Source organism: Athalia rosae, chromosome 1, assembly GCF_917208135.1.
Source record: "Athalia rosae chromosome 1, iyAthRosa1.1, whole genome shotgun sequence".
Lineage (NCBI taxonomy): Eukaryota > Metazoa > Arthropoda > Insecta > Hymenoptera > Athaliidae > Athalia > Athalia rosae.
In genome coordinates this window covers 27978229-28001665 of record NC_064026.1, presented here as the reverse complement: position 1 = coordinate 28001665, position 23437 = coordinate 27978229, and the positions used below count along the sequence as shown (strand labels likewise).

At 44.0% G+C, this 23437-nt stretch overlaps 1 protein-coding gene across 7 annotated transcripts in view; it reads left to right on the top strand.

Moving 5' to 3' along the window:
- LOC105692376 overlaps window positions 1–23437 on the top strand; it is a 166100-nt gene that overhangs the window by 117926 nt on the left and 24737 nt on the right. For all 7 annotated transcript variants that reach the window (XM_048660044.1, XM_048660046.1, XM_048660045.1 and 4 more), the window contains 4 exons: window positions 6415–6662; window positions 7595–7821; window positions 8862–9163; window positions 9281–9558. In XM_048660044.1, the coding sequence (XP_048516001.1) occupies window positions 6415–6662; window positions 7595–7821; window positions 8862–9163; window positions 9281–9558 (1055 nt within the window). The remainder of the gene's footprint in view (window positions 1–6414; window positions 6663–7594; window positions 7822–8861; window positions 9164–9280; window positions 9559–23437) is intronic.

Below are 23437 nucleotides of genomic sequence, written 5' to 3'. Positions count from 1 at the left end.
ACTAACAGTCGCTCACGTGTATCGTTAACAACGGTAAGCCTCTTATAGGTAGATTGCTACACCTTTCTCTCATATACCATTACTAAGTGGATACAAAGCAGACTCATTTGTCGTAGCGAAACTATGGGCATTTATTTCAACGGTCTAGCCTCTTCGATGCTGAAATGAAATGAAGAAAGGAAGAAAAAAAATGGCAATCCCCGTACCCCGGCGCACGACTCGTATACATTTCACTCCGATCCTCGGTATACCGGAAATCGAATGAAAAAAGGGCCGGGTAAAAATCGACCGACTTGTGGGCCCATCGGTAGCGAACTCTGTGCACCGTTGGTGGCAGGACCGGGTATGACACGTTCGGCAAATATCGTATACGTTACAATCATGAAACGTTGGAACTTCGGACTCCCGGATAATATCGATGGTAGTCGTGCGATGTGTTTGTCCTCTGAAACGACGAATGACTTTACCATGTGAATATTTGACTAGCCTGAGAGGAACTGAATACACGGGGAATCATCGTCAGTAATCGTAGTCGTCGTCCAGGGTATGGATTGGAATGGAATCTGTGTAACGATGCGCTCGGCTCTCGCTCACCTTCTCATGTAACATTCAAAACGGAGGAATATTTGTATGCGCGACGAACGTCAGCCCACAAATCTGCACCCACACCGTCGTCGAGTGGAGACACTCGATAAGCGGGGTGGGACGGCGACGTAAAAATTTGAAAGAAAAGTAACCAACGCCGAAACAACGATGAATCTTCGTCCAACTGATTGTAAGCGGAAAAATGATCGGTCGGAATGAAGTTTGCCAAAATTTGACGAGGTGTGCAACTTGCATTAGCATTTGGCAACGATAAGATCTTTTTCGTTCCACCGTGCGCGCGAGTTGCGAGTTGCGTACAAAGTTGCAAACCTCGTTCCAACCGCGCCGCTGTTTCTGATGTCGAGGAATCCGACATAATCGAAGAGTGATGAATGACACAGGTGTCAAGTTCTTTCCCTGATTTCATTACCTGCGCACTCTGACAGGAGCGCGAGTACAGAGAAAATATATTGATTTATCGAATCGTGTCTCTGAATAAATTCCCTCCACGGAAATATTTTAACATCGCAGCGAACGTTGTACAATCTCCTCCTAATCAGGGTTCAATCAACCGGTATGTTCGTTATAAATATACCATAAGTTGACTTCGCTTCACTTCATTTTTCACGGTACGGCTAGTGCTGCCGCATTGCTTCAGGTTCGATTATTCGAGAGAACGCGTTGCAGCAAACCGTACCCAAGCGGATCACCGACGTCAGTCGAACGCGTATCCCTGAGTGGCAAGTCGTGTCGCGTGCCTCGAGGGCCGACCTTTTTGTCCCGTTTAATTGCGATCCCAAGTTACCCACGTTGTTATCTCGCGCTACTTCAGACTCGTAACCAGCTGCATGTGTACGTCTTCCTGCGGGATTCGTTCCTTCCAAACCCCCTTATGTACCATGCGATCTACCAGAGGTCTGTTACGATCCGCATACCGGTAGCAAATCTTCAACCGCAATTTTTCGCCTCTGGTTCGTCTTTTCTTTTCCGCTTCTTCCTTTATTTATTTATTTTTTTTTTCTTTTAGTCTCTTTCCGTGTTTCAAGAATGAGACTCATAACTTCTTTCCCCTTGTAATTTATGGAAACCGCAGAAGAAGCTTTCCGATCGATACGGTTGACGAAACTTGAAACCATCGAACTTACGTTCGTCGTTCGATTCTCATCTCCTTCTTCGGTCTCGTGCATACCGTAACCGATTCAAAGTAGCTAGTTTTTACTACAATTCCACCGGTAGATCGCGAGTATTCGACCGCGTCCCGCCAGTGTTAGAAATTCGATTGGTGCACAAACCACCGATATGAATCATGAATGAACCGTCGACGTATTCTGATACACCGATCGGTATATCTGCACTGCGTACGATGCTCCCGTTTTATAAATGTTACAATTATATCGAGGGTAATAAATATCCTCAAATAATTTTCAAATCTGACGGATCGATCGTTGTTGTATTACAGTTTGATGGGTACCACGGCGCTCGTTAAAATTATTCAAATATCGATCGGCCGAGTACGATTGGACGATACGTCGTCCCCTTCGATCGGCGTAGGCATGAACATCGAACACCTCGTTGCGTATCAGATCCAGTAGCACCTTTTACGTATACGTATGTATGTATACCGTATGCATACGTATAGGTTCAACGGACAGGTAGTTATACCGTGCATTATATGATACGAGGACCTCAATATCGTCGGTTAACAACTTAAAAATGCAATACGCCGACGCTCGTTCGTTCGACTGGTGAAAATATTCGAAACAAATTAACCGTCCGAACCTTATCCGTATAATTATTGTTACACGTTGGACGAAAAATATTTGTATTACATACGTGTGCGTACCTGATCAAAAACTTCGATCATACTTCTCGGTGTCTGTAACGCACCTTATACTTTGTATACCCCCTTATAAAACACAGTAGATCTTTGATCGGAGAATCTTTAAGAACTCCAAAATGTTTTTTTCTTTTCTTTCTTTCTTTCTTGTTTTTTTTTTTTTTTATTACCCCGCTGCACCTGCGGCTCCACGGAGTTTCGTCGACAATACCTTCAGGGACCGCATTCCCACCTTCGGGGACTTTATTTATTTATTCACTTATTTATTTACTTATTTCTGTTTTTATTTTTTTTCCTTCTTTTTCTTATTTCATCTTCTCTTCGACCAGCTCGCTGCAGCTCGGCAGCTGAGTAGCTTATCTCGGTACTGGGCGAGGTGCGCGCACTGATAAAATCAGCTGACAATTTTTGGCCCCGGGGAATGGTTTTCGGTTGAATAAAAAAAATATTCTGCAGCAACAACTACAGCAGCACCACCGACCATACCGCGTTAACGACTCCCATAAATTATCGGATATATTCCAACGGCTACCGGACACTGACCTTTGTACCTGATGTTCACCGTCTTTAGTTAGTTGGCTTTTCTTTTTTCTTTTTTTTTTTTTTTTTTTTTTTTTGTCTTCATTCATTCATTTTAGCTTATTTTTTTGAATTTCAAATTATCATTATTATTCTTCTTCCTAACAGGTAAACACGAGAATACAAAGCGATCTCGAGTTTCAACTGACATTTTTTACACCGTGAACATAAATTTAAACACATTCCACTCGTAATGTATGTAATGGTGTAAAATTCGTGCTTTTCTATATTTACGGAGTCACATAATAGCTATAGATATTTATACACGACTTTTATTTTTAGAGGCGCTTAATGGTTTTTTCCCCCCCTCACCTTTTCTTTTCGTTTCTCGTAAGTATAATTGTGAATTTGGACTTCTGTCCAAGACGGAACAGAAATGTATTACATACGTGTACATACATCAAACGGAATGGCTTTACGAGTTTTATGAATGACTAGATATAAATATAATTTACCTAATTATGGAAATCCGTAGCTAATTAATCCGTTTTGCTACGTAATGTCGTACCTCTATTTTTTCTTATTTGTTATAGTCAGGTATCGCGTCCTTCCATTTACATGAACAATACGGAAGGTTCGAAAGGAAAAAAACCAAAAAAACCAAAAAAGAATGCAACGGAAATGTTGGAAATGTATCGAAAATAGTTATTTTTTCTCGAATATCCCATGGACGAGTGTTACTTTTTGGGCGTATGTTTAGCCAAACGTGCACATGGTATTAACGCTATTTAAATTAGAATCGGGCTCTATTGCGAACGTGACTATTTTGACAACTATCATTCAAACTTGACGACTTCATCCTCCGTCGAGACGAGGGGCGACTCATAAAATTTAAATAATCGTTTTCATTTAATTGCGAAGCGAAATGATTCGAATTGTACACGAGCATTTGCGTCTGTGCAAAGTGTACCTCTACCTCCGCCGATGCAAGGATTTTTTTTGTTCGTTATTTCTCGTCCAATTAAATCTAATATGACTCCGCGCGATTCGACGTTTGCGATAATTTTGAGTGCAATGTAACGGTAATTAATTCAGTACTTGTTTTTCCCGCTGCACCGGAATGAAAGCTGAAATTGTGTACCTGTAATATAAGTGAGATATCTTTCGGAGATATATATACGTTTTCGTTGCGTCTCTATCTCTCTTTGTCCGGCGCATACCGCGAGCTACCCAGCTGATATAAACGTTGAAAGAAATTGGGGAAGAAAAAAATAATAAAAAAATTTCTTAACCACTAAAACCAACTTTACGCGTTGCAGGTTTATTGCTTTTCAAGACGCATCCTCTTCTTCTTTTGCCTCTTCTTTTTCTTTGAAAAGTTTCCGACCTTAAAGAATTTCTTAAATTTTATAGTGTTCAGGCATGCCTTTATAGTATACGTGTACGTACGTATGTTAGATGTGAGCTCTATACCGACTCCATCGATTTCCCACATCATCATCATCGTCGTCGTCATCGTTCTATGGCTGAAGATGGAGAATATTAAATTTTAATTAATACTCAATTAGTAGCCGTGAAACGAAACAAATAATATTTATTCTGATAATCAACGCTAATTCTTTCGTATACTGAAATTTAACAATTAGTCGGATCATCACTCTCCATTTTTTCTTTTCAACCATTCATGTTTGATTTTGTTTTTCTTTCCTTCTTTTTTTTTTCCCTACCGCTCCGTAGAAATGTAATTTGAAGCGAACGCTTCTAATTAGTTATAAATAATATATGACTTCGTATATGCGCGATATAATAAGAAGGGAAATAATATTTAGTCATGTGTATATAATATGTACATATGCGTACACGTACCTATATATATGTATAGGGAAAGTATAACGAAGGTGTTCAAATTAAGTCTTGTTTTATGTGCTGATATTTTATGTACTCGTTGGCACACACGAAAGATTTACTTTGTCATTTATTGGTTTTACGAATTTATCTATCCATTACAAACATGCAACTAGGTAAGGAATCCTATTCTACGATCCGTTTTTCAAACTATGTCAGTCAAATGCTACGATTCGTGGTTTTTCAATGAAATTGAAAATTGCCCAGCCAAAAAAACGCCTGTCAAATTAATCGAGTTATCGCCAAATTTTCACTTTTTGGAGCAGAAAAATCGAGATATCTCGATGGGAAAAATACGTGGATTCACAAAAAAAAAAATGCTCATCACGCGTGTGAAATATAATGACGTGAAATTGAGAAGGAATTAAGGGACAAGAATTATAACGACGAATGAAATCAAATGCAGCGCGAGCGAAGCATGCGCGTGCAATGCTAGCGGAAGAGATGTGCACATAACGCGAAGATTTATACGCGTACGTACATCTTTCCACGAAAAATAAAACAATTAAGAAACTAAAAGAAAAAGAAAATATTGAAAACAGACAACTGACAAGCGACAAGCTTTTAATTACGATGATTACCCTCGCAGGGAACTTGATTCCGATCTTATTCCGAGCTTTAATCTAATCTAAACTGCTGCAGCTCTTGAAAGCAACTTTATTTCTTACGTGCATGTATACCTACGTATATACGTATACGTATACATCGCGTAACCACTTTCATCTATTTAGTTACCGCAACGATTAATTACCAAAGGTAATTGTCGTTGTAAAATTAATAGACTCGCTTTAATACATCCTCCGTATTATGAAGACAAGATTATCGCTTATCTTTACATCTTCGCGAGTTGAATATATATTTATTATGTTTCTCGATATTAATACGAAACGCGCGTATCGCGTTATAAAAATAAATCAAATCAGATGAAGGAGAATCTTGATAGCCCGGTTATTTCTCATTGTTTATCAATAACGGAGATAAAAACGATGATAATTATAACGACAGTAACGATAATTAGTCGCAACTTTTCAACCGGTCATATTTTGGAAACAATGCTTCGGAGTCCACACGTCACACAAGTGAAATTACTCGGCTCGAGCCCTGCTACCACCCCTGAAAAAAATTTGCACTCATCGTCAGTTTTAAGACACCCTATACAGGTGCGTGGAATAATAATTAGGGACAATCAGGTATACGTATATATCTAATCTGTATAAAATCGATCTAGCCGCAAGGTGACCTCTGATCGTAATCCAAACGATCTAAATTTTCTTACGAACCGATCACCGTTTCAAAAGACCATGGGGCAGCCGCCATTCGTTACACTTAGTAATCATTCGAGTCGAACGCGTCGTTCTACTATCGACCATATTTTCATTCGTCCATGACGTTCCACGCTCCGTCTCTCTTTGATTATTTTAGCTTACAAACCACTCCTCGATGTACTCGAATGCATCTTTTCAACTCCTTTTCATTCTTCTCCTTTTTCCTCGGTATTATTCAGATGCGCGGTATCTTCATTCGTTTGGGGATCTACTGAAGAATCGATGGTGCTTTTCTCGTTTCAGGTGAGGTGGCGGGCGAGACAGTATCATCGGGAGCCGGTACTAGAATCGGTGACCGCGGCGAATCGGCCGATCTAGCTACACATACGGAGACAATAGACGGTGACACCCTGGCCGCAAACGCAGCTGTGGAAGGCAGAGACGCCCGGGGCGGAAGCCCCCAGGGTGCTGCACACCTTTCCGGTGCCACAACCCCCAGGCCCGCCAGAGGGAGGAGGCGACAAAATCAGAACGGCCTAGACGCGGCGCAGGTATTACGAATCATTGATTAAGTAGGGTAATTTTATTTCAATCATCCCTCAAGTCGAGAGGCTCACATTTGGCTTACCGCTCACAATCAGTGTGGTTCAAAGTCTTCATTGATAAGTCGGTGAGAAAAAAGAGAGATATCCGGAGAAAGAAGTGGTCCACAGTTGTTACTGCGCGCAGTTCGTACGCGATGAAGAAAATAAGTAGGAAGAAGAAGTGCATTTAAAATCGTTGATTTATCGTCATTATCATTATTGTTAGTTCGTGCTGTCAGCGCGGAAAATTAGTTGAGATACTTAGAAAACGTTGCGTATAACACCGCGGAGTTGTTGGATCTTCGTAGAAGAGGCGAGCCTTGGGAAGAAGACTTATAAGAAGAAGTTGGGAAGGAGATTTACAATCCATGGGGATATAAGGACACGCGAGGGACTCTATTTTCTACGGCAATCGAGTTACCGAGGCTACGTGTATATATATATCTATATATTCCGTGTGTGTTCGCGTCGTACCGCAAGAGCAACGGCAACGGCAACGGCAACAGCAGCAAAAGACGAGGAGAAGTGAGCGTAAGGAGACTCGCGCGAGACGCTTAGTGTCACAGCGACTTGCCCGCAAGGAGTCAACTGTTACGCCACACGCTGCCTTCATTACCATATCTCAGATGCAATCTGCTCATAGGATTAATGCGACGAGATATATTTCCTACTCACTTCGCTTTGGGATTCTCTGTGGATGAAACGATTCTGAATTACCGCGGTCCGTACACGCACGCGCTGCAGTTGCGCGTTTTTCTCAAATTTTGTCGTTTGTGATTCAACGTAGGTGTTACAGGAAGAAACGTACGAATATACGCCGAAATTGATCCCCATCACATTCGAATTTCGTTCGTTGTTGGATTCATTTTTTTTTTTTTTCTCTCTTCTTCTATTTTCAGGTAAAAACGGAGCGGTTAACGCCCGACAATAATTCAACGTCGTCGAGGAGCGTGACCCCGTTGTCGCTCAGTCATCCGGGTACGCCTCCCAATGCTACGTCGCTCGGTGGACCGGAAGGCCCGCAGCCTCCGCATCATTTGAAACACATGGAACAGATGATGGGCAGGAACTACAGCGATTTCATGAGGAGTCTCGCGGCGAAGTACAACAACGCTCATCCGAACGAGTGAGGAATTCAGCAAATTATTAAATTGTCGTTGCGCGTTGTCATTTTGCGGGTACAGCGCGTTTCGAATGTGTCATTTACATTAATTCATTTATAACTAATCAAACGATAACGTTTGTCGCGCTATATGGACGTAAACATGTCGAATGGAATATTATCTAACGGAACAATTACCACGTGAATACCCGTGTGCACCGTGAAATTTATTCCGGACAATTATTGATTGTGTTTGTATAAGAGAACGTGGGTGTTAAATATCAGCTCGTAAATATAGCAGGTATAGGGTATATATATATATATAGATTATGCGTACGCGTTATATCTTCTGTATGCAACTTAATTCCTTGCCCGTTGCCAATACACATAGGTGTTGTACGTGTATATACGCGTATACATGCATGAGAAAATTTCATCAATATCTTAATACCTGCGAACGGATTTTGTTTAACGAAGTGCACTTGATACGGTAATATCGTCGGCAACAGGGTACGTAAGACCCGTTTAACTTGGAACGACAAATCGGGTTCGAGCTTACCGATCTTATCGGTTAGTGGTGACGCCTAATTCCTCAAGGTACTACCTATATCGCGTCGCCGCGAACCGTGTCGTACGTTTAATTTCATAATTCGTTCGAGTAGCTGATCGTATCGCCGACGTTCCTGTTGCTGCTGCTGCTGCCGCTGCCGCTGCCGCTGCCGCTGCCGTCGTTTGCTGCGTTACGGACTTGCCCTCTCTTTAAGCTACGCGGACGTCGATAGGTGTTACGAACAGCTAGAACATTTTTTATGGACGACTCAATCGCCTAAAAATCGAAATATTCGAAGCCCACCACTTAACACGCTTTACACGGCTACACCTCGAATTCCAAACAACTTCCGTCACACCGATGGAATTGTAGCAAAAATTTCTCCCCCCCCACCGCGGCGGTCAACGCGTTTAGAACATACCGCGAATTGTTCCCCTTTTTTCTTTTTTCTTTTTCTTTTATCGTTATACTTTCGAATAGGTTTTACGTTTGCTTTTATTTTGTCGATTCGCAGCTATTTTAGCACCCCGAGAAATGGTTTCACGCCCGGTCTTGATCCGAGGTTTCCGGCGTTCAAAACCGGCAACGCACCGTTCGTTGGATTAATGGCACCCCTAGTTACGCCGCAACCTCCGACGGTACCCACGACGTCACCCCTCTCCAATACGGACCCGAAGGAACAAAAAACCGAGACGATATTCAACAGTCCTGTATTTCCGCCTATGTTAGACATGTCCTCGACTCAAGCACTCCTTCACATGGTGAGGACCGCTAACGCGGCACAAAACGTCGCCGAACTCGAAACTTATCTGAAAGGTGAGTTTACATCGCTCGTAGAATCCGGAGGAGTTCCACCTTTTGTCGAATAGTATTCCCCAACTAATTTTTCGTTTTGTTTTGCTTGTTTTTTTTTTTTCATCGTCATCGTTCAAGGAGCCAACAAGAGAGACGCCGCGGTAACGAGTCCCCTCGATTTGTCGAATCCTGGTGGATTTGCACCGCGAAAAAAACAACGTACCGAAATAAGAAGGCCGGAAAGTGTATCACCGAAACCTAAAGCACCCCAAAGACCGAGCACACCTCCGCCGGTTCGATGTCCTTCTCTGTGCGGTCACATGCCCTGCGGCGATGGACAATCCGTGAATCGATGGTCGGTAGAAGACGTCGTCAATTACGTATCATCGATCGACATCTGCTCGGAATATGCACAGGTATGTTTCAAATATGGGCAAAAAAATCTCTTCATATATTTGCGATAATACCGTGGGACGTGGGTCGAAAAATTCGATCTAAGTGTTTTACGTGTCCCATATATAAATATAAAATGCGGACAAACCGATCATCGCCTAAACAGACATCGACCCGGACTTGAACCTTTCGAGCAACTCGAATAACGAACGTATATAAATATATATATCCAAAGATAGCTAGTCAGTCTTCGCACGGATTGTGATTAGCCGAAGTATATTCGTCGTAACTCGTAGTCCACGAGATATAAAGGTGTATAGCTACTGCACCGACGTTGCTCTTAGTTCTGCTCGCTTTCTCCGAGGTGAAATTCCCCCGTTCTTCCAGGTCTGTAAGCACACAGCCACCGCATTATACGTATTTACGTGCGCGCATGGTGTTACTACCGTGTTACCTTATATTATTATATCCCGATCTCGCGTGATATGTGATACAGTTTTTATTTCATACACTCTCGTTGTATCCGTGTATACATATATCTATAGGATTTATACGGTACACATAAAACAGGGACAAAAGCGGCGGTGCTACCAAAGTTCGCTTTCTCATAGTAAAAGATCGTTTGCGATCGGTAGCTAGTTAGAAGTTTTGTCGTGTGTTGCGCACCGTGGATCCCGGCGCCTGGATATCCCCCGTGTCCTTGTAATCGTCACCGCGTCAAACCCACGCCGCTATCAAGGGGGGTAGATCGTACGAGTGGAGAAATAAAAAGGGAGAATGAGAAAAAAGAAAAAAAAAAACAAAAAAAAAAAAAAGGTGTCTTCGGTCGCATGTGACGAGTAAAAGATGAAACTACATGTCGTTGGATATATAGGAGGTATGTTACTACAAACGAATCGCGGTTGCGTGATCCCGCGTATATTATCCCGTCTATATCTAACGGGTTACACAACCGATCTGGAACCGAATCGATGGTGATGCCGCTGTTTCTATACGGACAACCGACGACGACTCGACGGTATTAAAGCGACTGATCACGAGAGCCGGGGAGACGCGAGAGATCCAGTTAAGGATTTTGTCTACTAAATCAAGTAAGTCTATCTCGCAAGATTTAACTTTCCCCGTTCCATAGCGGCGTCGCGTCGCATCGCGTCCCATCGCATCGCGTATACGTGTACATATATATACACACAACATCCCGTATAATATACATCCCGTTCGATCGCATCTTTGTAAGGAAGCTGCCTAGGTCTCTTCATGCGACTCTACATTCTTGTGTAACTTGTAATATTACCCGGGGCAAAACGTCGCCCGGCTTCGCGAACAACAGGTATTGTAATATTTATAACTGGAAAACACACCGCGAACACGCGGGACCGTCGTCGCACGTGACCACCTACGACGTGGATTCCGACATCGACCGTACCACTTTTTCACTCGAATCTACAAATCCTACCCACGTCGGGATACGTTTTAGGCGACGCTCGAAAATTCAAAGTATCTTCGTCGCGCCTGTTTTTTCGCTTCTTATTTTTTTTCCTACCGCGTTTCGATCGGCGCGACTTACGGAGTCTCACACAATCAGGCGTTCGCAGCTACTCCGTGTACCGCGGCCCGAATACCCCCGGTTCGTCGTACATATTATGTTAGTCGAGTGATCCGCCGGGCACGTCGTACTTTCTAACGAGCAAGAGCAAAGCATGATCTGAACCCCGGTGACCTCTTGTTACAGCGGAGTTAACATGTAACACCTTCACACACGTACCGACGCCGCCCTCCCATCCTATATCCCGTACGTATTCACCTCGTATTCTTCACTACGCGTCACCGCGCAATCAATTAATCAATAATAACCGATAATCATAGGGTAAAAGTAGCCTGAGCTTCGAGGAAATGGGATACCCGCAACGATCGTTACGACTTCATCTGTTTTAACGGATCGTTTTTCCATTCGTTTTTTCGCGCATCGAGTTTTGCTTTTTTTTTTTTGTTGTTCCTTTTTTTTTCGAATAACCGTAACACACACGTACACACGTCGGATGGATAATCAATTTCATTCGACACGGTAGAAATGAGAATGGTCCGTGTGGAAGGAATACACCGACCTTGGGAGTTATTCGAAATGCTTCTTACCGAACGAAAGTCAGCGTGCGTAAGAAAGGAGCAATTAGGATTTATGCATGAGTGAGTGGTTTGAAACCCTCCCCTGCGAAATTAGATTGCAAATAAAAATTCGCGACGGACCTGCCGCAGTGAAAAAGAGAGAGGGAGAAAAGAAAAGAGAAAAATAACTCTTGGAAATAATCTTACGACCTTCCGGGTGGTCCGCATCTGCAGCGGCAGCAGCGGCGGCAGCTTCCTGCAGTAATTTACTACGGGAGACTCGCGGCTCTCGCTACCGAGCTGCGGACCCGAACGAAGGTAACCTTTTCCTTTCGAGTTTACTCTTTTCATAATAATCTCATTGTTTATCGTCGGAGCTTTCCAAATTTCGTATATCGATTCGCCGATCGCTCGATTAGGACGCCAGTTCGGTGATCGTCGTAGAAGCGTTTGCTGCGAAAGTTGACACCGGACGATCATCGATGTACCTCGTCGATTTTAAAGTAAGGAGAAAAAAGAAGAAAATTTCGGGCTACTTATAAATTTTTGAATAACATGCAAATCCGTCGGTAGAAAGCGGTTTTTACCTTTTACCCGTAATATCGTCGATGTTGATATCGTTGTATCCGTTGACCGGTCATCGTTCTGCCGATCGAAGATCGGCAGAAATTTTTCTGACTACGATGAAGGCTACCGTCGTCACGATCCCGTTCCAACTAATTGGTCCGAGTTATTCGAATCGATCGCCACGTGCGCGCTTTCTCTCCCATACCGATATACCATCGGCTTATCTCATCATCTGTCAATAATCTGTCCGTGCTTTTTTTTATTTCTTTTTTCTTTTTTTTTCAAACCAACACTCGCCTACAGAGATTCGTTTCGCAAAATCGTATCGCTGCGTGTATCTCGTCTTGTAATAAAAATTGTTTGAAAATATTCCAAATCATCGCGTATAGATACTCGTAAACTCGTAAGCTCACCGGTGCTCCGCGTATTTAGCGTGTGGCTCGTACGATCGTACGACGTGCTTCTCTAATTTCTAAACTCTTAACCGTCTTACCCCGAGACGAGATAGATAATGGTAATGAGCCGGAGATCGTGTTCCCCGCCGGTGTTCTCGAGCCATCACTCACGTTTTCATACGTGCGATGTTGTGTTGTTGCCTCACTAAGAAAAAAAAAAGAATTGGCTCACCTCGCACAGATCTCGTTGTACCACCAGTACCCTCTTTCATTATACTCGCGTACGATGGATTCGCCGGTAGTTTTCAGTATATTATTGCGGGTATAACGATTCACATAACACCGCGGTGGCTAATATTCCGCGACGTCTCTACAGAAAATTCTACTCAACAACATCCTTGTACAACAGACGAGAGCTGCGCGCTCGTACGTCCCACATTGATAAAGAACATCGTAAATGTTTCGCAATTATTATTTATCCTGTTCTAAATTTTTAATCGCGCCATTACCCGGTTCGGAACACGGTGTGACGAAATATGTTGCAAAAAAAAAAATCGTTCGCGATTCACAGACGAGAAACTTCGGTTTCATTTCACACTTTGTCGCATCGTTCGTGCGGGATGGCTGGACTTTGTTTCTTCGATCCGTACTCGCGAATTTTGCGAGAATAAAAAAATAAAGCCTAAGAGATTTTAAAGCGTATTTTCTTAGCACCGATATATTTCACGTGTAATTAGGTATCGATCTATAACGACTTGTAATTAGTTATAGCCTAATGAGTCGGGGATCGTTGCATAGAAATTAGGCGATAGAGAGGGCGATAACAAGGGACACCCAAGCCGCGCCTCGAACGAGTCCCCGAGATCTTGAGGAGGCCCTTTCCGGAGATATACATACATACCGCCGGGAACGAACCTGATCGTCACTAAATTTTTTATCGTTACGATTTTCCCACGATTTTCTCTCGTTTCATGTACTTTCGACGGGGGCGCGGCAGAACGACGTCTCGAAACTTCGAAGTTTCGTCGTTCGAATTCGTAGAGACGTATGAAAAAATCCCTTTTTTTCGCCCGATGAAAAAACAGCGCGCTTCTTCGACTCTGTGATCTGTGAAGCGGATAATTGCCGTAACGCGGTGTATCCGTTGCACTCGAGCATAAGGGAGACATTAAAACGTTGTGCAGTTATAACGGGACATTGTACGGTTGATGCGGCTACACTTGGATGTATACGACCGGCGGACTCCCCGCTGTCTTTGGAACGACGGTCACCTATCATATACTCAAGAACGACACCTGCCAGTCGACCTGACTGGACACGGATGCCGATGCCGGAGTTACTTCGGCCTTGTCGAGGTCGGACATGTAGAATTCAACGTCGGGATACCTTCGAGACGCGTAGAATTTTGTACGCGGTCTCCATTATTCTCATTTCATTATTCCGTGGCTCTCCGTTATTTTTCCCTCCCGTTTCTGTTACGTCGGTTGATCGGTGGCTGTGTTTTTTCATTTTTTTTTCGATTTTTTTTTTGTGTCGATTTTTCTCGATTCATTTCTTTCACCTCCGACGGGAGATATTTTAACTTTCCCCCGCAGATACGTGGCGGCGGGGCACGTATCTCGTTATCATTTGCTCGGTATTATGCAACCCCCGTCGGCTCGGGCTTTGAAGAGTCGATTGCACGGCGGCGGCGGCGGCGGCGGCGTCGGCGTAAACGAGCTAGGAATCACGAATCACGTGCTCTGATATGTGCCTCTTTTCCGCAAGAAAATATTTCCAGCGCGTTATAGAACTGAGAGAGGTTGGTTGGTTCGTTCGTTCGTTCGTCGGTGGGGTATATACGTAGTACGTAGGTACGTTGGTAACCACCGCCGCCGCCGCCGCGCGAGTAGCTAAACGTGGTTGATGAATGAGCTGCCCTCACCTTTGCTTCACCTCGGTGTAGAATTGCTCTGTACACGAATCACGTGATCCACCAACGCGGAGGTCCCTTACTCGTGACAGATCTGGGTTGCGCTTTTATAACTATTATATAGCTTATGGTTGCAGTTAAAGATTATACCGGCGCTTTCTTGCGGACGATCCAGCTGAAAAGAGAGGACGAGTTCGATCGCGTTGCGTTACGTTTGCTTACCTCATGTTATAACTCGCATTACATCGCGATGGATATATATTTCATTGCGCCATTACGTAGCCAGTTGCCAATCGTCGCCAATAATCCAAACGACGTCGAGGGTATCGGAAGATATAACGCATCGATAACCCGTGGGAATTGAGGGGAACAAAAAAAAACTAACGTCAGGTTCAACTTCATTCGAACTTCTTTTTTTTCGAGCGTCCTTCAAGTCGTGTTTTGTCTAAGAATTCTGTTATTTCAGTAGTTTTATACGTTAACAGTTTTCTCTCGGATAAATTATTGCGGTATCAAATGTGGACTTTGATAGTCCAGAGGGATAGCCGTGTACGCTGTTCCCCCTACTCCTGAGTAGTACGAGATTCAATTCCGTACGTTTTTATTTTCTATGGATCTGGTAACGTTTCGTATTTATGGTGGTACCTGGACAACGACTATAGCGAAGAACTGACTCGACACGTTTCCCCGTGTGTAGGAGTCCGGGTATAGAATCGTACGGCTGACACTTTCGAGGATCTAAAAGACGGATAGCCTTTCTACTTGAACTATGAAGTCATGCGCATTGCGATTAGTCAAGCAAGTTTCTGCAGCCGTGCCCTAATGGCCATCGTTAAATTTGCCGACGTGTATAATGTAGGTATATACCTACGTACGTACATGTATGTGAAGCAGTTAAGATTAACGCACGTTGCAAACAAGAATTAGAATAAGCTCTATAAAGAGGTATTAACGATTACCTCGATTCTCTCATTGTCACTTACACGTCATAATAATATCGGCGGATAAAAGTAACCGAGGAAATGGTCGTTGAAATTTTCACGTAGATCGTAAAGTGCCTCTACGTACGTACAGCATTTATCGAACCCTCAAAGCGTCGTTGTGAAATTGCGATTTCTCGTTTCTCTCATCTCTAAAATTTTGGTTCGACGCGATGCGTTTTTTTTTTTCAACGGTTAAAAATTTTCTCAATCTTCTCAAATCGAGCGCAACGTGAATCGCTACACGTACCGCCCGTCCAACTAGGTCGTAAGAATAACGGGCGCGGTAGAAATACCGGGTTAGTTCTGCACTGGCGTTAATTATAGAAAACTTTGAAACAATTGTCCGGTTGGTGTGTAACCCGAAAAATTCCATAACCGAGGTCAACGATTGGTTTCTTACCTTCGATCAGTAACGTCGATTCTCGATATCCTGCGAAGCGTTAAACTCTCGGAGGAACGATTTGTTCTCGGCTATCAATCCCACGGAATCAGTCGATCGTACCGAACCGATAAAAGCTCATATATACACTCGGGGTGAGAAACAGCGGGGAATTAATTATCGAGTATCGTCTCAGTTCTGACTGTACGAACGCTGTTGTAATCGCAACGGTGTCTTTAACTCGAACAAGAGCTATCGCCGCTCCGGTAGTCGTCGTTTACCTCGTACGATCTTCGGGTGTGAATACAGACGCTAAATAATCCTGGAGATATTTTAAAGTGTTGCAAAGATTTATTGCCATCCTAGTATCGGCGGCAAGAAATAATACAGGGGATAGATCGATCGATTTCATTCGCGAACCACACGGAAGCCATCGACTGATGTGTGTGTGTGTGTGTAGGTACATTGTACACTTTCTCGGCGCACGTTGATATCGTCCGTACGCGATAGGTAATAATGGGGAGATCCTCGATGCCTGCGGTATAATGTAAGTATTTCTATAGATTCTTAATATAGGAACTCGAACGAGATAATACTACTCGAAACCATTAGTATATACACGAAATGAGGTAATCCAGGTGCGCGTGGAAAGTGTACGGGTATATTCTCATCCGTATAGTGTAACCACGGGGATATGGATCGGGCCGATTCCCGACCAACGCCGAGGATAAAACGACATGATTTAGAAATGCGCTTGTGTCGAAATATCACAATGTGGAACATGTGTCTTGATTCTTAGACGACGTGCGAGGCATGTGACCCCGAACGATGTTACCACCATACCCTCATGCAGCTGCTGCTGCTGCCGCTGCCGCTGCATATCTACTTGTGTGTATTATGTACACCGGCTTTTACAGCGGACGTCAACGGCTCCCCAACAGTGATATTAGATATACATCTACAAATATAGTACGCGGGTGTTCGTACACCTTCGTTCGTTCGTCCGTTCTTTGTACACACCCGTGCAACGGCGATACATCATACAGGATCATGCCTAGGTACGTACGTACGTACGTACGTAATGTGCATCGAGAAGGAGTGAGATAAAAAGAGAATGAGAAAGAGGAGAAGGAGCAACGTGGACGCCAAGCAGCTGCATGATGCCTCTTTTCTGCATCGCATACCTACGCTTGTTTTTCAACGAAGCCTTTGATATCGCCAAGTTTTGGCACTCTTGGAACGAGTAGAGATGAGAAAAATGCGCTGGTATCCGATGGTCAATTATGATACACTCACCTCCTACCGACCAACCAACCCTATACCCGAGGGGGAAATGGAAACGTCTCGAATGACGCGTGTACCTGTGTAATCTGTGCGGTAGCTTCCGGCTAACTCGAGGTACGACGGTCGAGCCGTGAATTCCGGGCGAGGGTATATAATACTCGTTGAGACGCGGCCGGGGGGGAAAAATTGAAAAGAGGAAAAATAAAAGTGGCGAAGAAGAAGGAGAGGAGGAGAGGAGGAGAAGGAGGAGGAGGAGGAGGACGGCGCCGATTTACCCTCTTCCAAAAATAAATCACGAAACGTTGATCATTAAGCCGCGTTTCGTCCCGGGGCGAGGCAGGCGCAAGAACTTTGCGTAGCTTCGAGGGATTATGCAGACCGCGTGCTGAGAGATGGTAGACCCGGTGGTTACCCAACCCAACGCCACCTCACCTCACCTCCTTGCCTCAAGGGTACTTGTGAATTCAAAACTCACTTAATTCAACCAGCAGCCCACCACCGCTCGCTGAGACATTATTTTTTGCAAGATTATTACACGCGACGATGGAGAGAAAATGTCGCGAATTTTTTTATTCAATTTACAAGTTAGTTACAGGACCTTGGGAGAAATAATAATTTCGACAACTGAGAGCGTAGCGACGACGGTTGGATGAGAAATTTTTTTCCAATTTTGCGATGGTTCTGTTTTTTTCCGTTTTTTTTTTTCTTTTTTTTTCTCTTTTAATAATATTCCGCATTCGCCAAAACTACAAGATAGCCTACGGCGAATATTCTCATACTTCGAGGGTATAATCAGCCGTGCAAATTTCTAACCGCTTTAATGGAATCCAGAATTTTTTTTAATTTGTTTTTTTTCTTCGGTTACTTTCGTATCTTACTTATTCTTCGCAAATCCCATAAAATAAACTTACACAACTGAATTACAGACCGACCGCGACGCGTCCATTCCTATTTTGCAACTCTCCTCTTAAAAGATACAATGTTGCGGTTCCAAACTGCAACCTTTGCAAATACAGTCCATAGTAATTGCTTATACAAAGTCACCGGGATCGCAACGTCCCGCGTCATCAAGGTGCAGAAATTAATATATAAAATACATTATTATTTAAAACGTTTCGCGGTTAATATTTCGAAGCCCCAACTTCGACGTCGACGTTCGCAGTATTTTCTTCTTCATCTTCTTCTTCTTCTTCGTCTTCTTCGTCTTCTTCTTCTTCTACCAAAGCAAAAGCAAAAGCATGAGCTACGTAGACCTGGCGGATGCTGCCGGCGGGGACAATTACGCAGATGCGCGGCCGCGAGAGAGGACGCACGTGAGCGTGAGCGCGAGCGTGAGCCTGGCGTGCCGTCGGGGCCTCTACGGTCCCTCTTCGGGGGCCCCATGGTAGGCCCAGACGTCGACGCAACGTACGGTGCAACGGTGCTCGCTTTAGCGACGTAGAAACACGCTCCCTGCCCGCTACGACGTACCAACAAACCACCTAGAGGGAATTAGTATGCGGACGAGGAGGTTCGCTGCAATCCGTTCGGAGCTCCTCATCGTCGTATTTCAGCTGTGTGCGTGCAGCTCGCCGAGTGATTACAGAGCTCGGGAACTCTGCTTGCCCCTGGCGCGTGCGTTCACGTTCGCGTTTGCGTTCGCGTCCTTCGCTTTGCGTTATTTCAGTCCCATCAGCCATCATCCTCGTCTAACCCCCTTTTGATACCGACCTCCGTAGGTCTCTGAAACTTCCAAGAACTCGATCGATACCGAGCTTTCGTTCCATCGCGATCGCAACTTCGTCGGACGAGTCTTTTTTTTTTTTTTCTTTTCTTTTTCTTTTTTTCGTCAGTTACTCACCTACCCCTGAAAATAAAACGAAGTAAGGTATACTACCGGTTGATCATATTTGTATCACGGGATTGAGAGTAAAAGAGAAGAGGATGGCGGAGGTAACGGAAGCGGCGAAGAGGAATCTCGGGTATAATTGAGACCGGGAAATATAATGACGGTTATATCTGGTAATGACGTTATGATTTTTATCCGCGACAACTGAGACCCCGATGAATCGGGTTATTGAGCCGGTGTTTCCCGCTTCTGTTGCCCGTTGTAGAAACGTATCGTATCGGCGAGGTTCACCGCGAGTTGTTCAACGGCGCGTAAAATCAACCGAACGAAATGTAAAAAGTAGCGCGCGAAGCGATGCGAGGACGACACGGCAACGTCGACCTAATAACAGTCATCGAGGAATTCAAGAACTACGACGAACACGCCGACGACGACGAAGAAGAAGAGGAATCGTATAATATACACATATACCTCTTCGGCCATCGGCTTTGCTTCAATCTCCGTAACTTGACAGGGATATCCAGAGGAGGGGGAGGGGGGAGGGGGGGGGGGGAAAAAGCCGCAAGCTCTCTTTCGACTTGTTGCAAGGTGGTTTTCTGGGGTTTTATACGGCGTCGCCCGACCGTGCAACGTAGCCGAGCAACACGACGACGACGACGACGACGACGACGACGACGACGACGACGATGATGATGATGGTCAGTGGCCAGCTCGCTCAGCTATCCACCGAACACTCTTCGGCAGCTCCGCGCGGTCCCTCGGGCTCCACCAGATTCGATGACGCGAGGCGAACCGACCTCTATAATGACAACCTGAATGTAGTTCGGCGAGATGTTGATGGTCGGCTTGTCCGCCACGGTGTGCTGGAAACCGCGCGTTCACGGTCATGAGACCATCCGTGCGTAAATTGTACCGATGACACCGCCCTCCACTTAGAAATACCGGCCCAGAGGCTAGAGAACCACGGTTACACCGTGCGCGACTACCCGACGCTCTTCTGCTTCCATCGGACGTTTCGTTGTTAAAAATATGCGAAAACTATCGGGCGAACGTACGTTTTTCTCACCCCTACTTTTTTCGAAACCACTCGGGACGCGTATGAGCAGAAACACTGTTTGATTACCACCACCGTCCAGTTCGAGTGATGACGTTGCTTCGAAGACGTGCCCACTCTGACCTTTGACGTTCGTGGCTTTGTTACCCCTGATGGCGTTGAGCTCACTCGGTGGGTCGGCAGGGTTCACAGGCATTATGTCTGTTTTTTGTCTTACGGGTTTCGGTTCCTTTTTTTTTTTGTTTTTTGTTTGTTGTTTTTTTGTTTTTCGTCTTCCAATTCGTTGAACTCGTATACCGTAACACTCGTGAAGATGAGTGCATAATGCAGGTATATCAAAGGAAGAGAGGTTGAAAATTAGTTTGCGAGAAGAATGATTTCTTTCGGTTTTGTCGAAGAGTCAAAGGTCGTCGATGGAGAGGGAGGGGGAGGGGGGGGGGGAGGGGGTGAGCTGATATTCGGGTAGCGTTATTGATAGCCCCTCGGACGATCGAAATTGAGCAATTATCCGATGATAATTAGACGTTTTATAACTCTATAAATTATCTATACGCGTGCGTGAACGTTGTTCGCCCTTTGATTCTTCGTAACGGATAAGAAACAACCGGCGGCGGCGAGCTTTTTGCTCAACGGAAAAGACAATGCTTCTAGTTTTCTCGTACATGGCGGTATACGGTGGTGAAGTACTTTTTTGTGTGTGTACATATATATATATATATATATATGTATATATACAGCGGTAGACATCACGTGGTTGTTGAAGAACAATGCCGAGCACTCGGTCGGGCGCGAGCTATACACAAACCAGTGCGCGAGCAGTCTGATAGGGTCATAAGGTCAGACCCCTGAGGGAGCTCGCATGACTCTGATGCTCCTCACCTGCCCTCTTCCCTTTGCTTCTTCTTCTTCCTCTCCTTCTTCTTCTCTTTATTCTGATGATTCTTATTTTTCCTCTGCTTCTCCCTATTCCTCCCGGAGGGCTCGACCGTGCCCTTCTCTCTTCTTCTGCTGCCGTTGCTGCCGGTGGTGCTGCTCCCGCTGCTGCCATTTCTTCATCCCAACGGGGTGCTATCTCACCGTTGCTTCTTCCGCTCCTCCTCCTCCTCCTCCTCCTCCTCCGACAGACGTACGATTCCAATGAGAGATCACGTGATCATAAATTATCCTCTTTGTTCACAAATAATCATGCTCTGATTACCTCAACGGAACGGAATTCATCGCGATGAAATACAATGGATGAGCTTTTCTTTCGTTTTTTTTTCTTCTTTCTTTCTTTCTCTTCGACTCGAAAAATGATGGAAGCAATAGGTTTGCGTTTCACGAACCCATTCGATGGCTGGCTCAAGTTTCTCCATAATTTATAAGAAATTTATAAATTCTCCTCCCCTTCCAATCACATATCTAACGATAAATTATCCGTATACACGTACGTACGTACGTACGCTTACGTGGTATGTACGCGGTATACCTACATCGTGTAAATTCGTACGTGTTCGCGGCGGTGCGGCTCGGCTTTTATTATTCCTGAGTTTTCTTACCTTATTGCCGGCCCTGCGGAGGCCCGGGGGGTCCGCAGAAGGTCATCTTGGGGTCTCGTAATGATGGACCCAACTCTACAATCACAGCAGCCCGAGAACCTCGCAGGCCACGTGGCGCGCGCACACACCGCAACGTCGTATAAACCCACTCTATACCTATATAAAAAACCTCCCGAAGCGTTTACCCCGGTAAACATTGTTCTCTTGGGCTTGCGGCTTCGCTAATGGAACTGTATGCAAACTTTTTCTTCTCCCATGTTCTTTTTCTTTTCTTTTTTTTTTTTTTTTTCAAATCTCCATTTTTCTCTCAACTTCCATCGCGTCAAATCGAACGCGAAAAGTTGATGGAAATTATTCCATAAACACGCACACGTTGCACCGCGATCATTTGACGGAACGAATGTTTATCAATTTTTTTTAATGCACGTATATAATTAAATTCATCATTTGATAATGACTGGAATGGAAAATATGAAGGAGGGGGGGCGAGGGGGAGGGGAGAGATTGAACCTTAATTTTTCTGGTCAGTATTAAAATACAGTGCTGGAAGCCTTTCAGTTTACAATGCACAGTGTCATGGGATTAAATGACCGGTGGTCCCACGGGGCTATATACGTATTATATCTCCGTCTCTCTTATTTCTTATGGGACCGAATCGATAAGGACCAGCTCCATCACGGCGAGTCACTCCCTTGTAATTACATACCGCAGCCAACCGAGGGAATTGGGGGAGGGGAGGGTTGCTTTAGTGCCTCTCCCGGGACTGCAGTATACCGACAATTAGCCTCTTTTTGGCTCCCTGTTTATTGGCCCAACAATTGATTTCGATAAGATTTCGTTCCGGGAGATATTCTTCTCCTTTCTTCTTTTCTTTCGTTTTTTTCTTCAATTCTTTTTTCGGTATGTGTGTGTGTGTGGTTTTTTTTTTACTTTAACTTATTTTATCGGCTTTTACGAGTCGACGCGACTCCAGAGGAGGCGGTGCTTCCCACGGGATATGCCCTTTATCCGAAGGCTATGTACGCGGAAGACCTTATGTAGTTTCGTTTACTCGTTATTTTCGTTTTAGTTTTGTTTCCCCCAATCTTTTATGATTATTTTATTTGTTGAATTATACAGTTATCGCGGTATTACATTATCGAATGTTTCGATACTCGTACAGATTTGATATTAATTGTATTGTGAATACAGTCGAAAACTTCTGCGGTACAGATAGATTACAATTCTTCCTGATATAATATACATTAGGGTGGGTTAAAAAAATTTTTTCGTTTCAAATCTGGAAAACATTCGATTTTTGAGCAAAAAAAAAATCATTGTTTTAATTGGGTTTAATACGCTTTTCTTACGTATTTTGATCTCAGGAATCCGAATCTGGAAGAAAAAATGATCTATCTCTAAAATTGGCCGAGTTATCGCCAATTTTCATCATTTGGCGGTCAAAAAAAAAAAAATCATTTTTTAGTCTATATTAATGTTATTTGAGCTCAGGAATTCGAATCCGAAAGAAAAATTGCTCTATCTGCAAAAATGACCGAGTTATTCTCATTTTTTCGCCTTTTTTGGTACAAATTTGAGGATATCTCGAAGGGAAAAAATCGTAGCTCAATTTGGACAACGGATTCGTGTTCCTGAGGTCAAAATACATAAGAAAAGTGCCATACGATCGATTTTAAAAAATAAAAATTTTTGGCCAAAATTTGAGATTTTTCCAAGGGGTACCCCTTACGATTTTTTCAAATTTCGGCCAAAAATTTTCATTTTTTAAAATCGATCGTATGACACTTTTCTTATGTATTTTGACCTCAGGAACACGAATCCGTTGTCCAAATTGAGCTACGATTTTTTCCCTTCGAGAT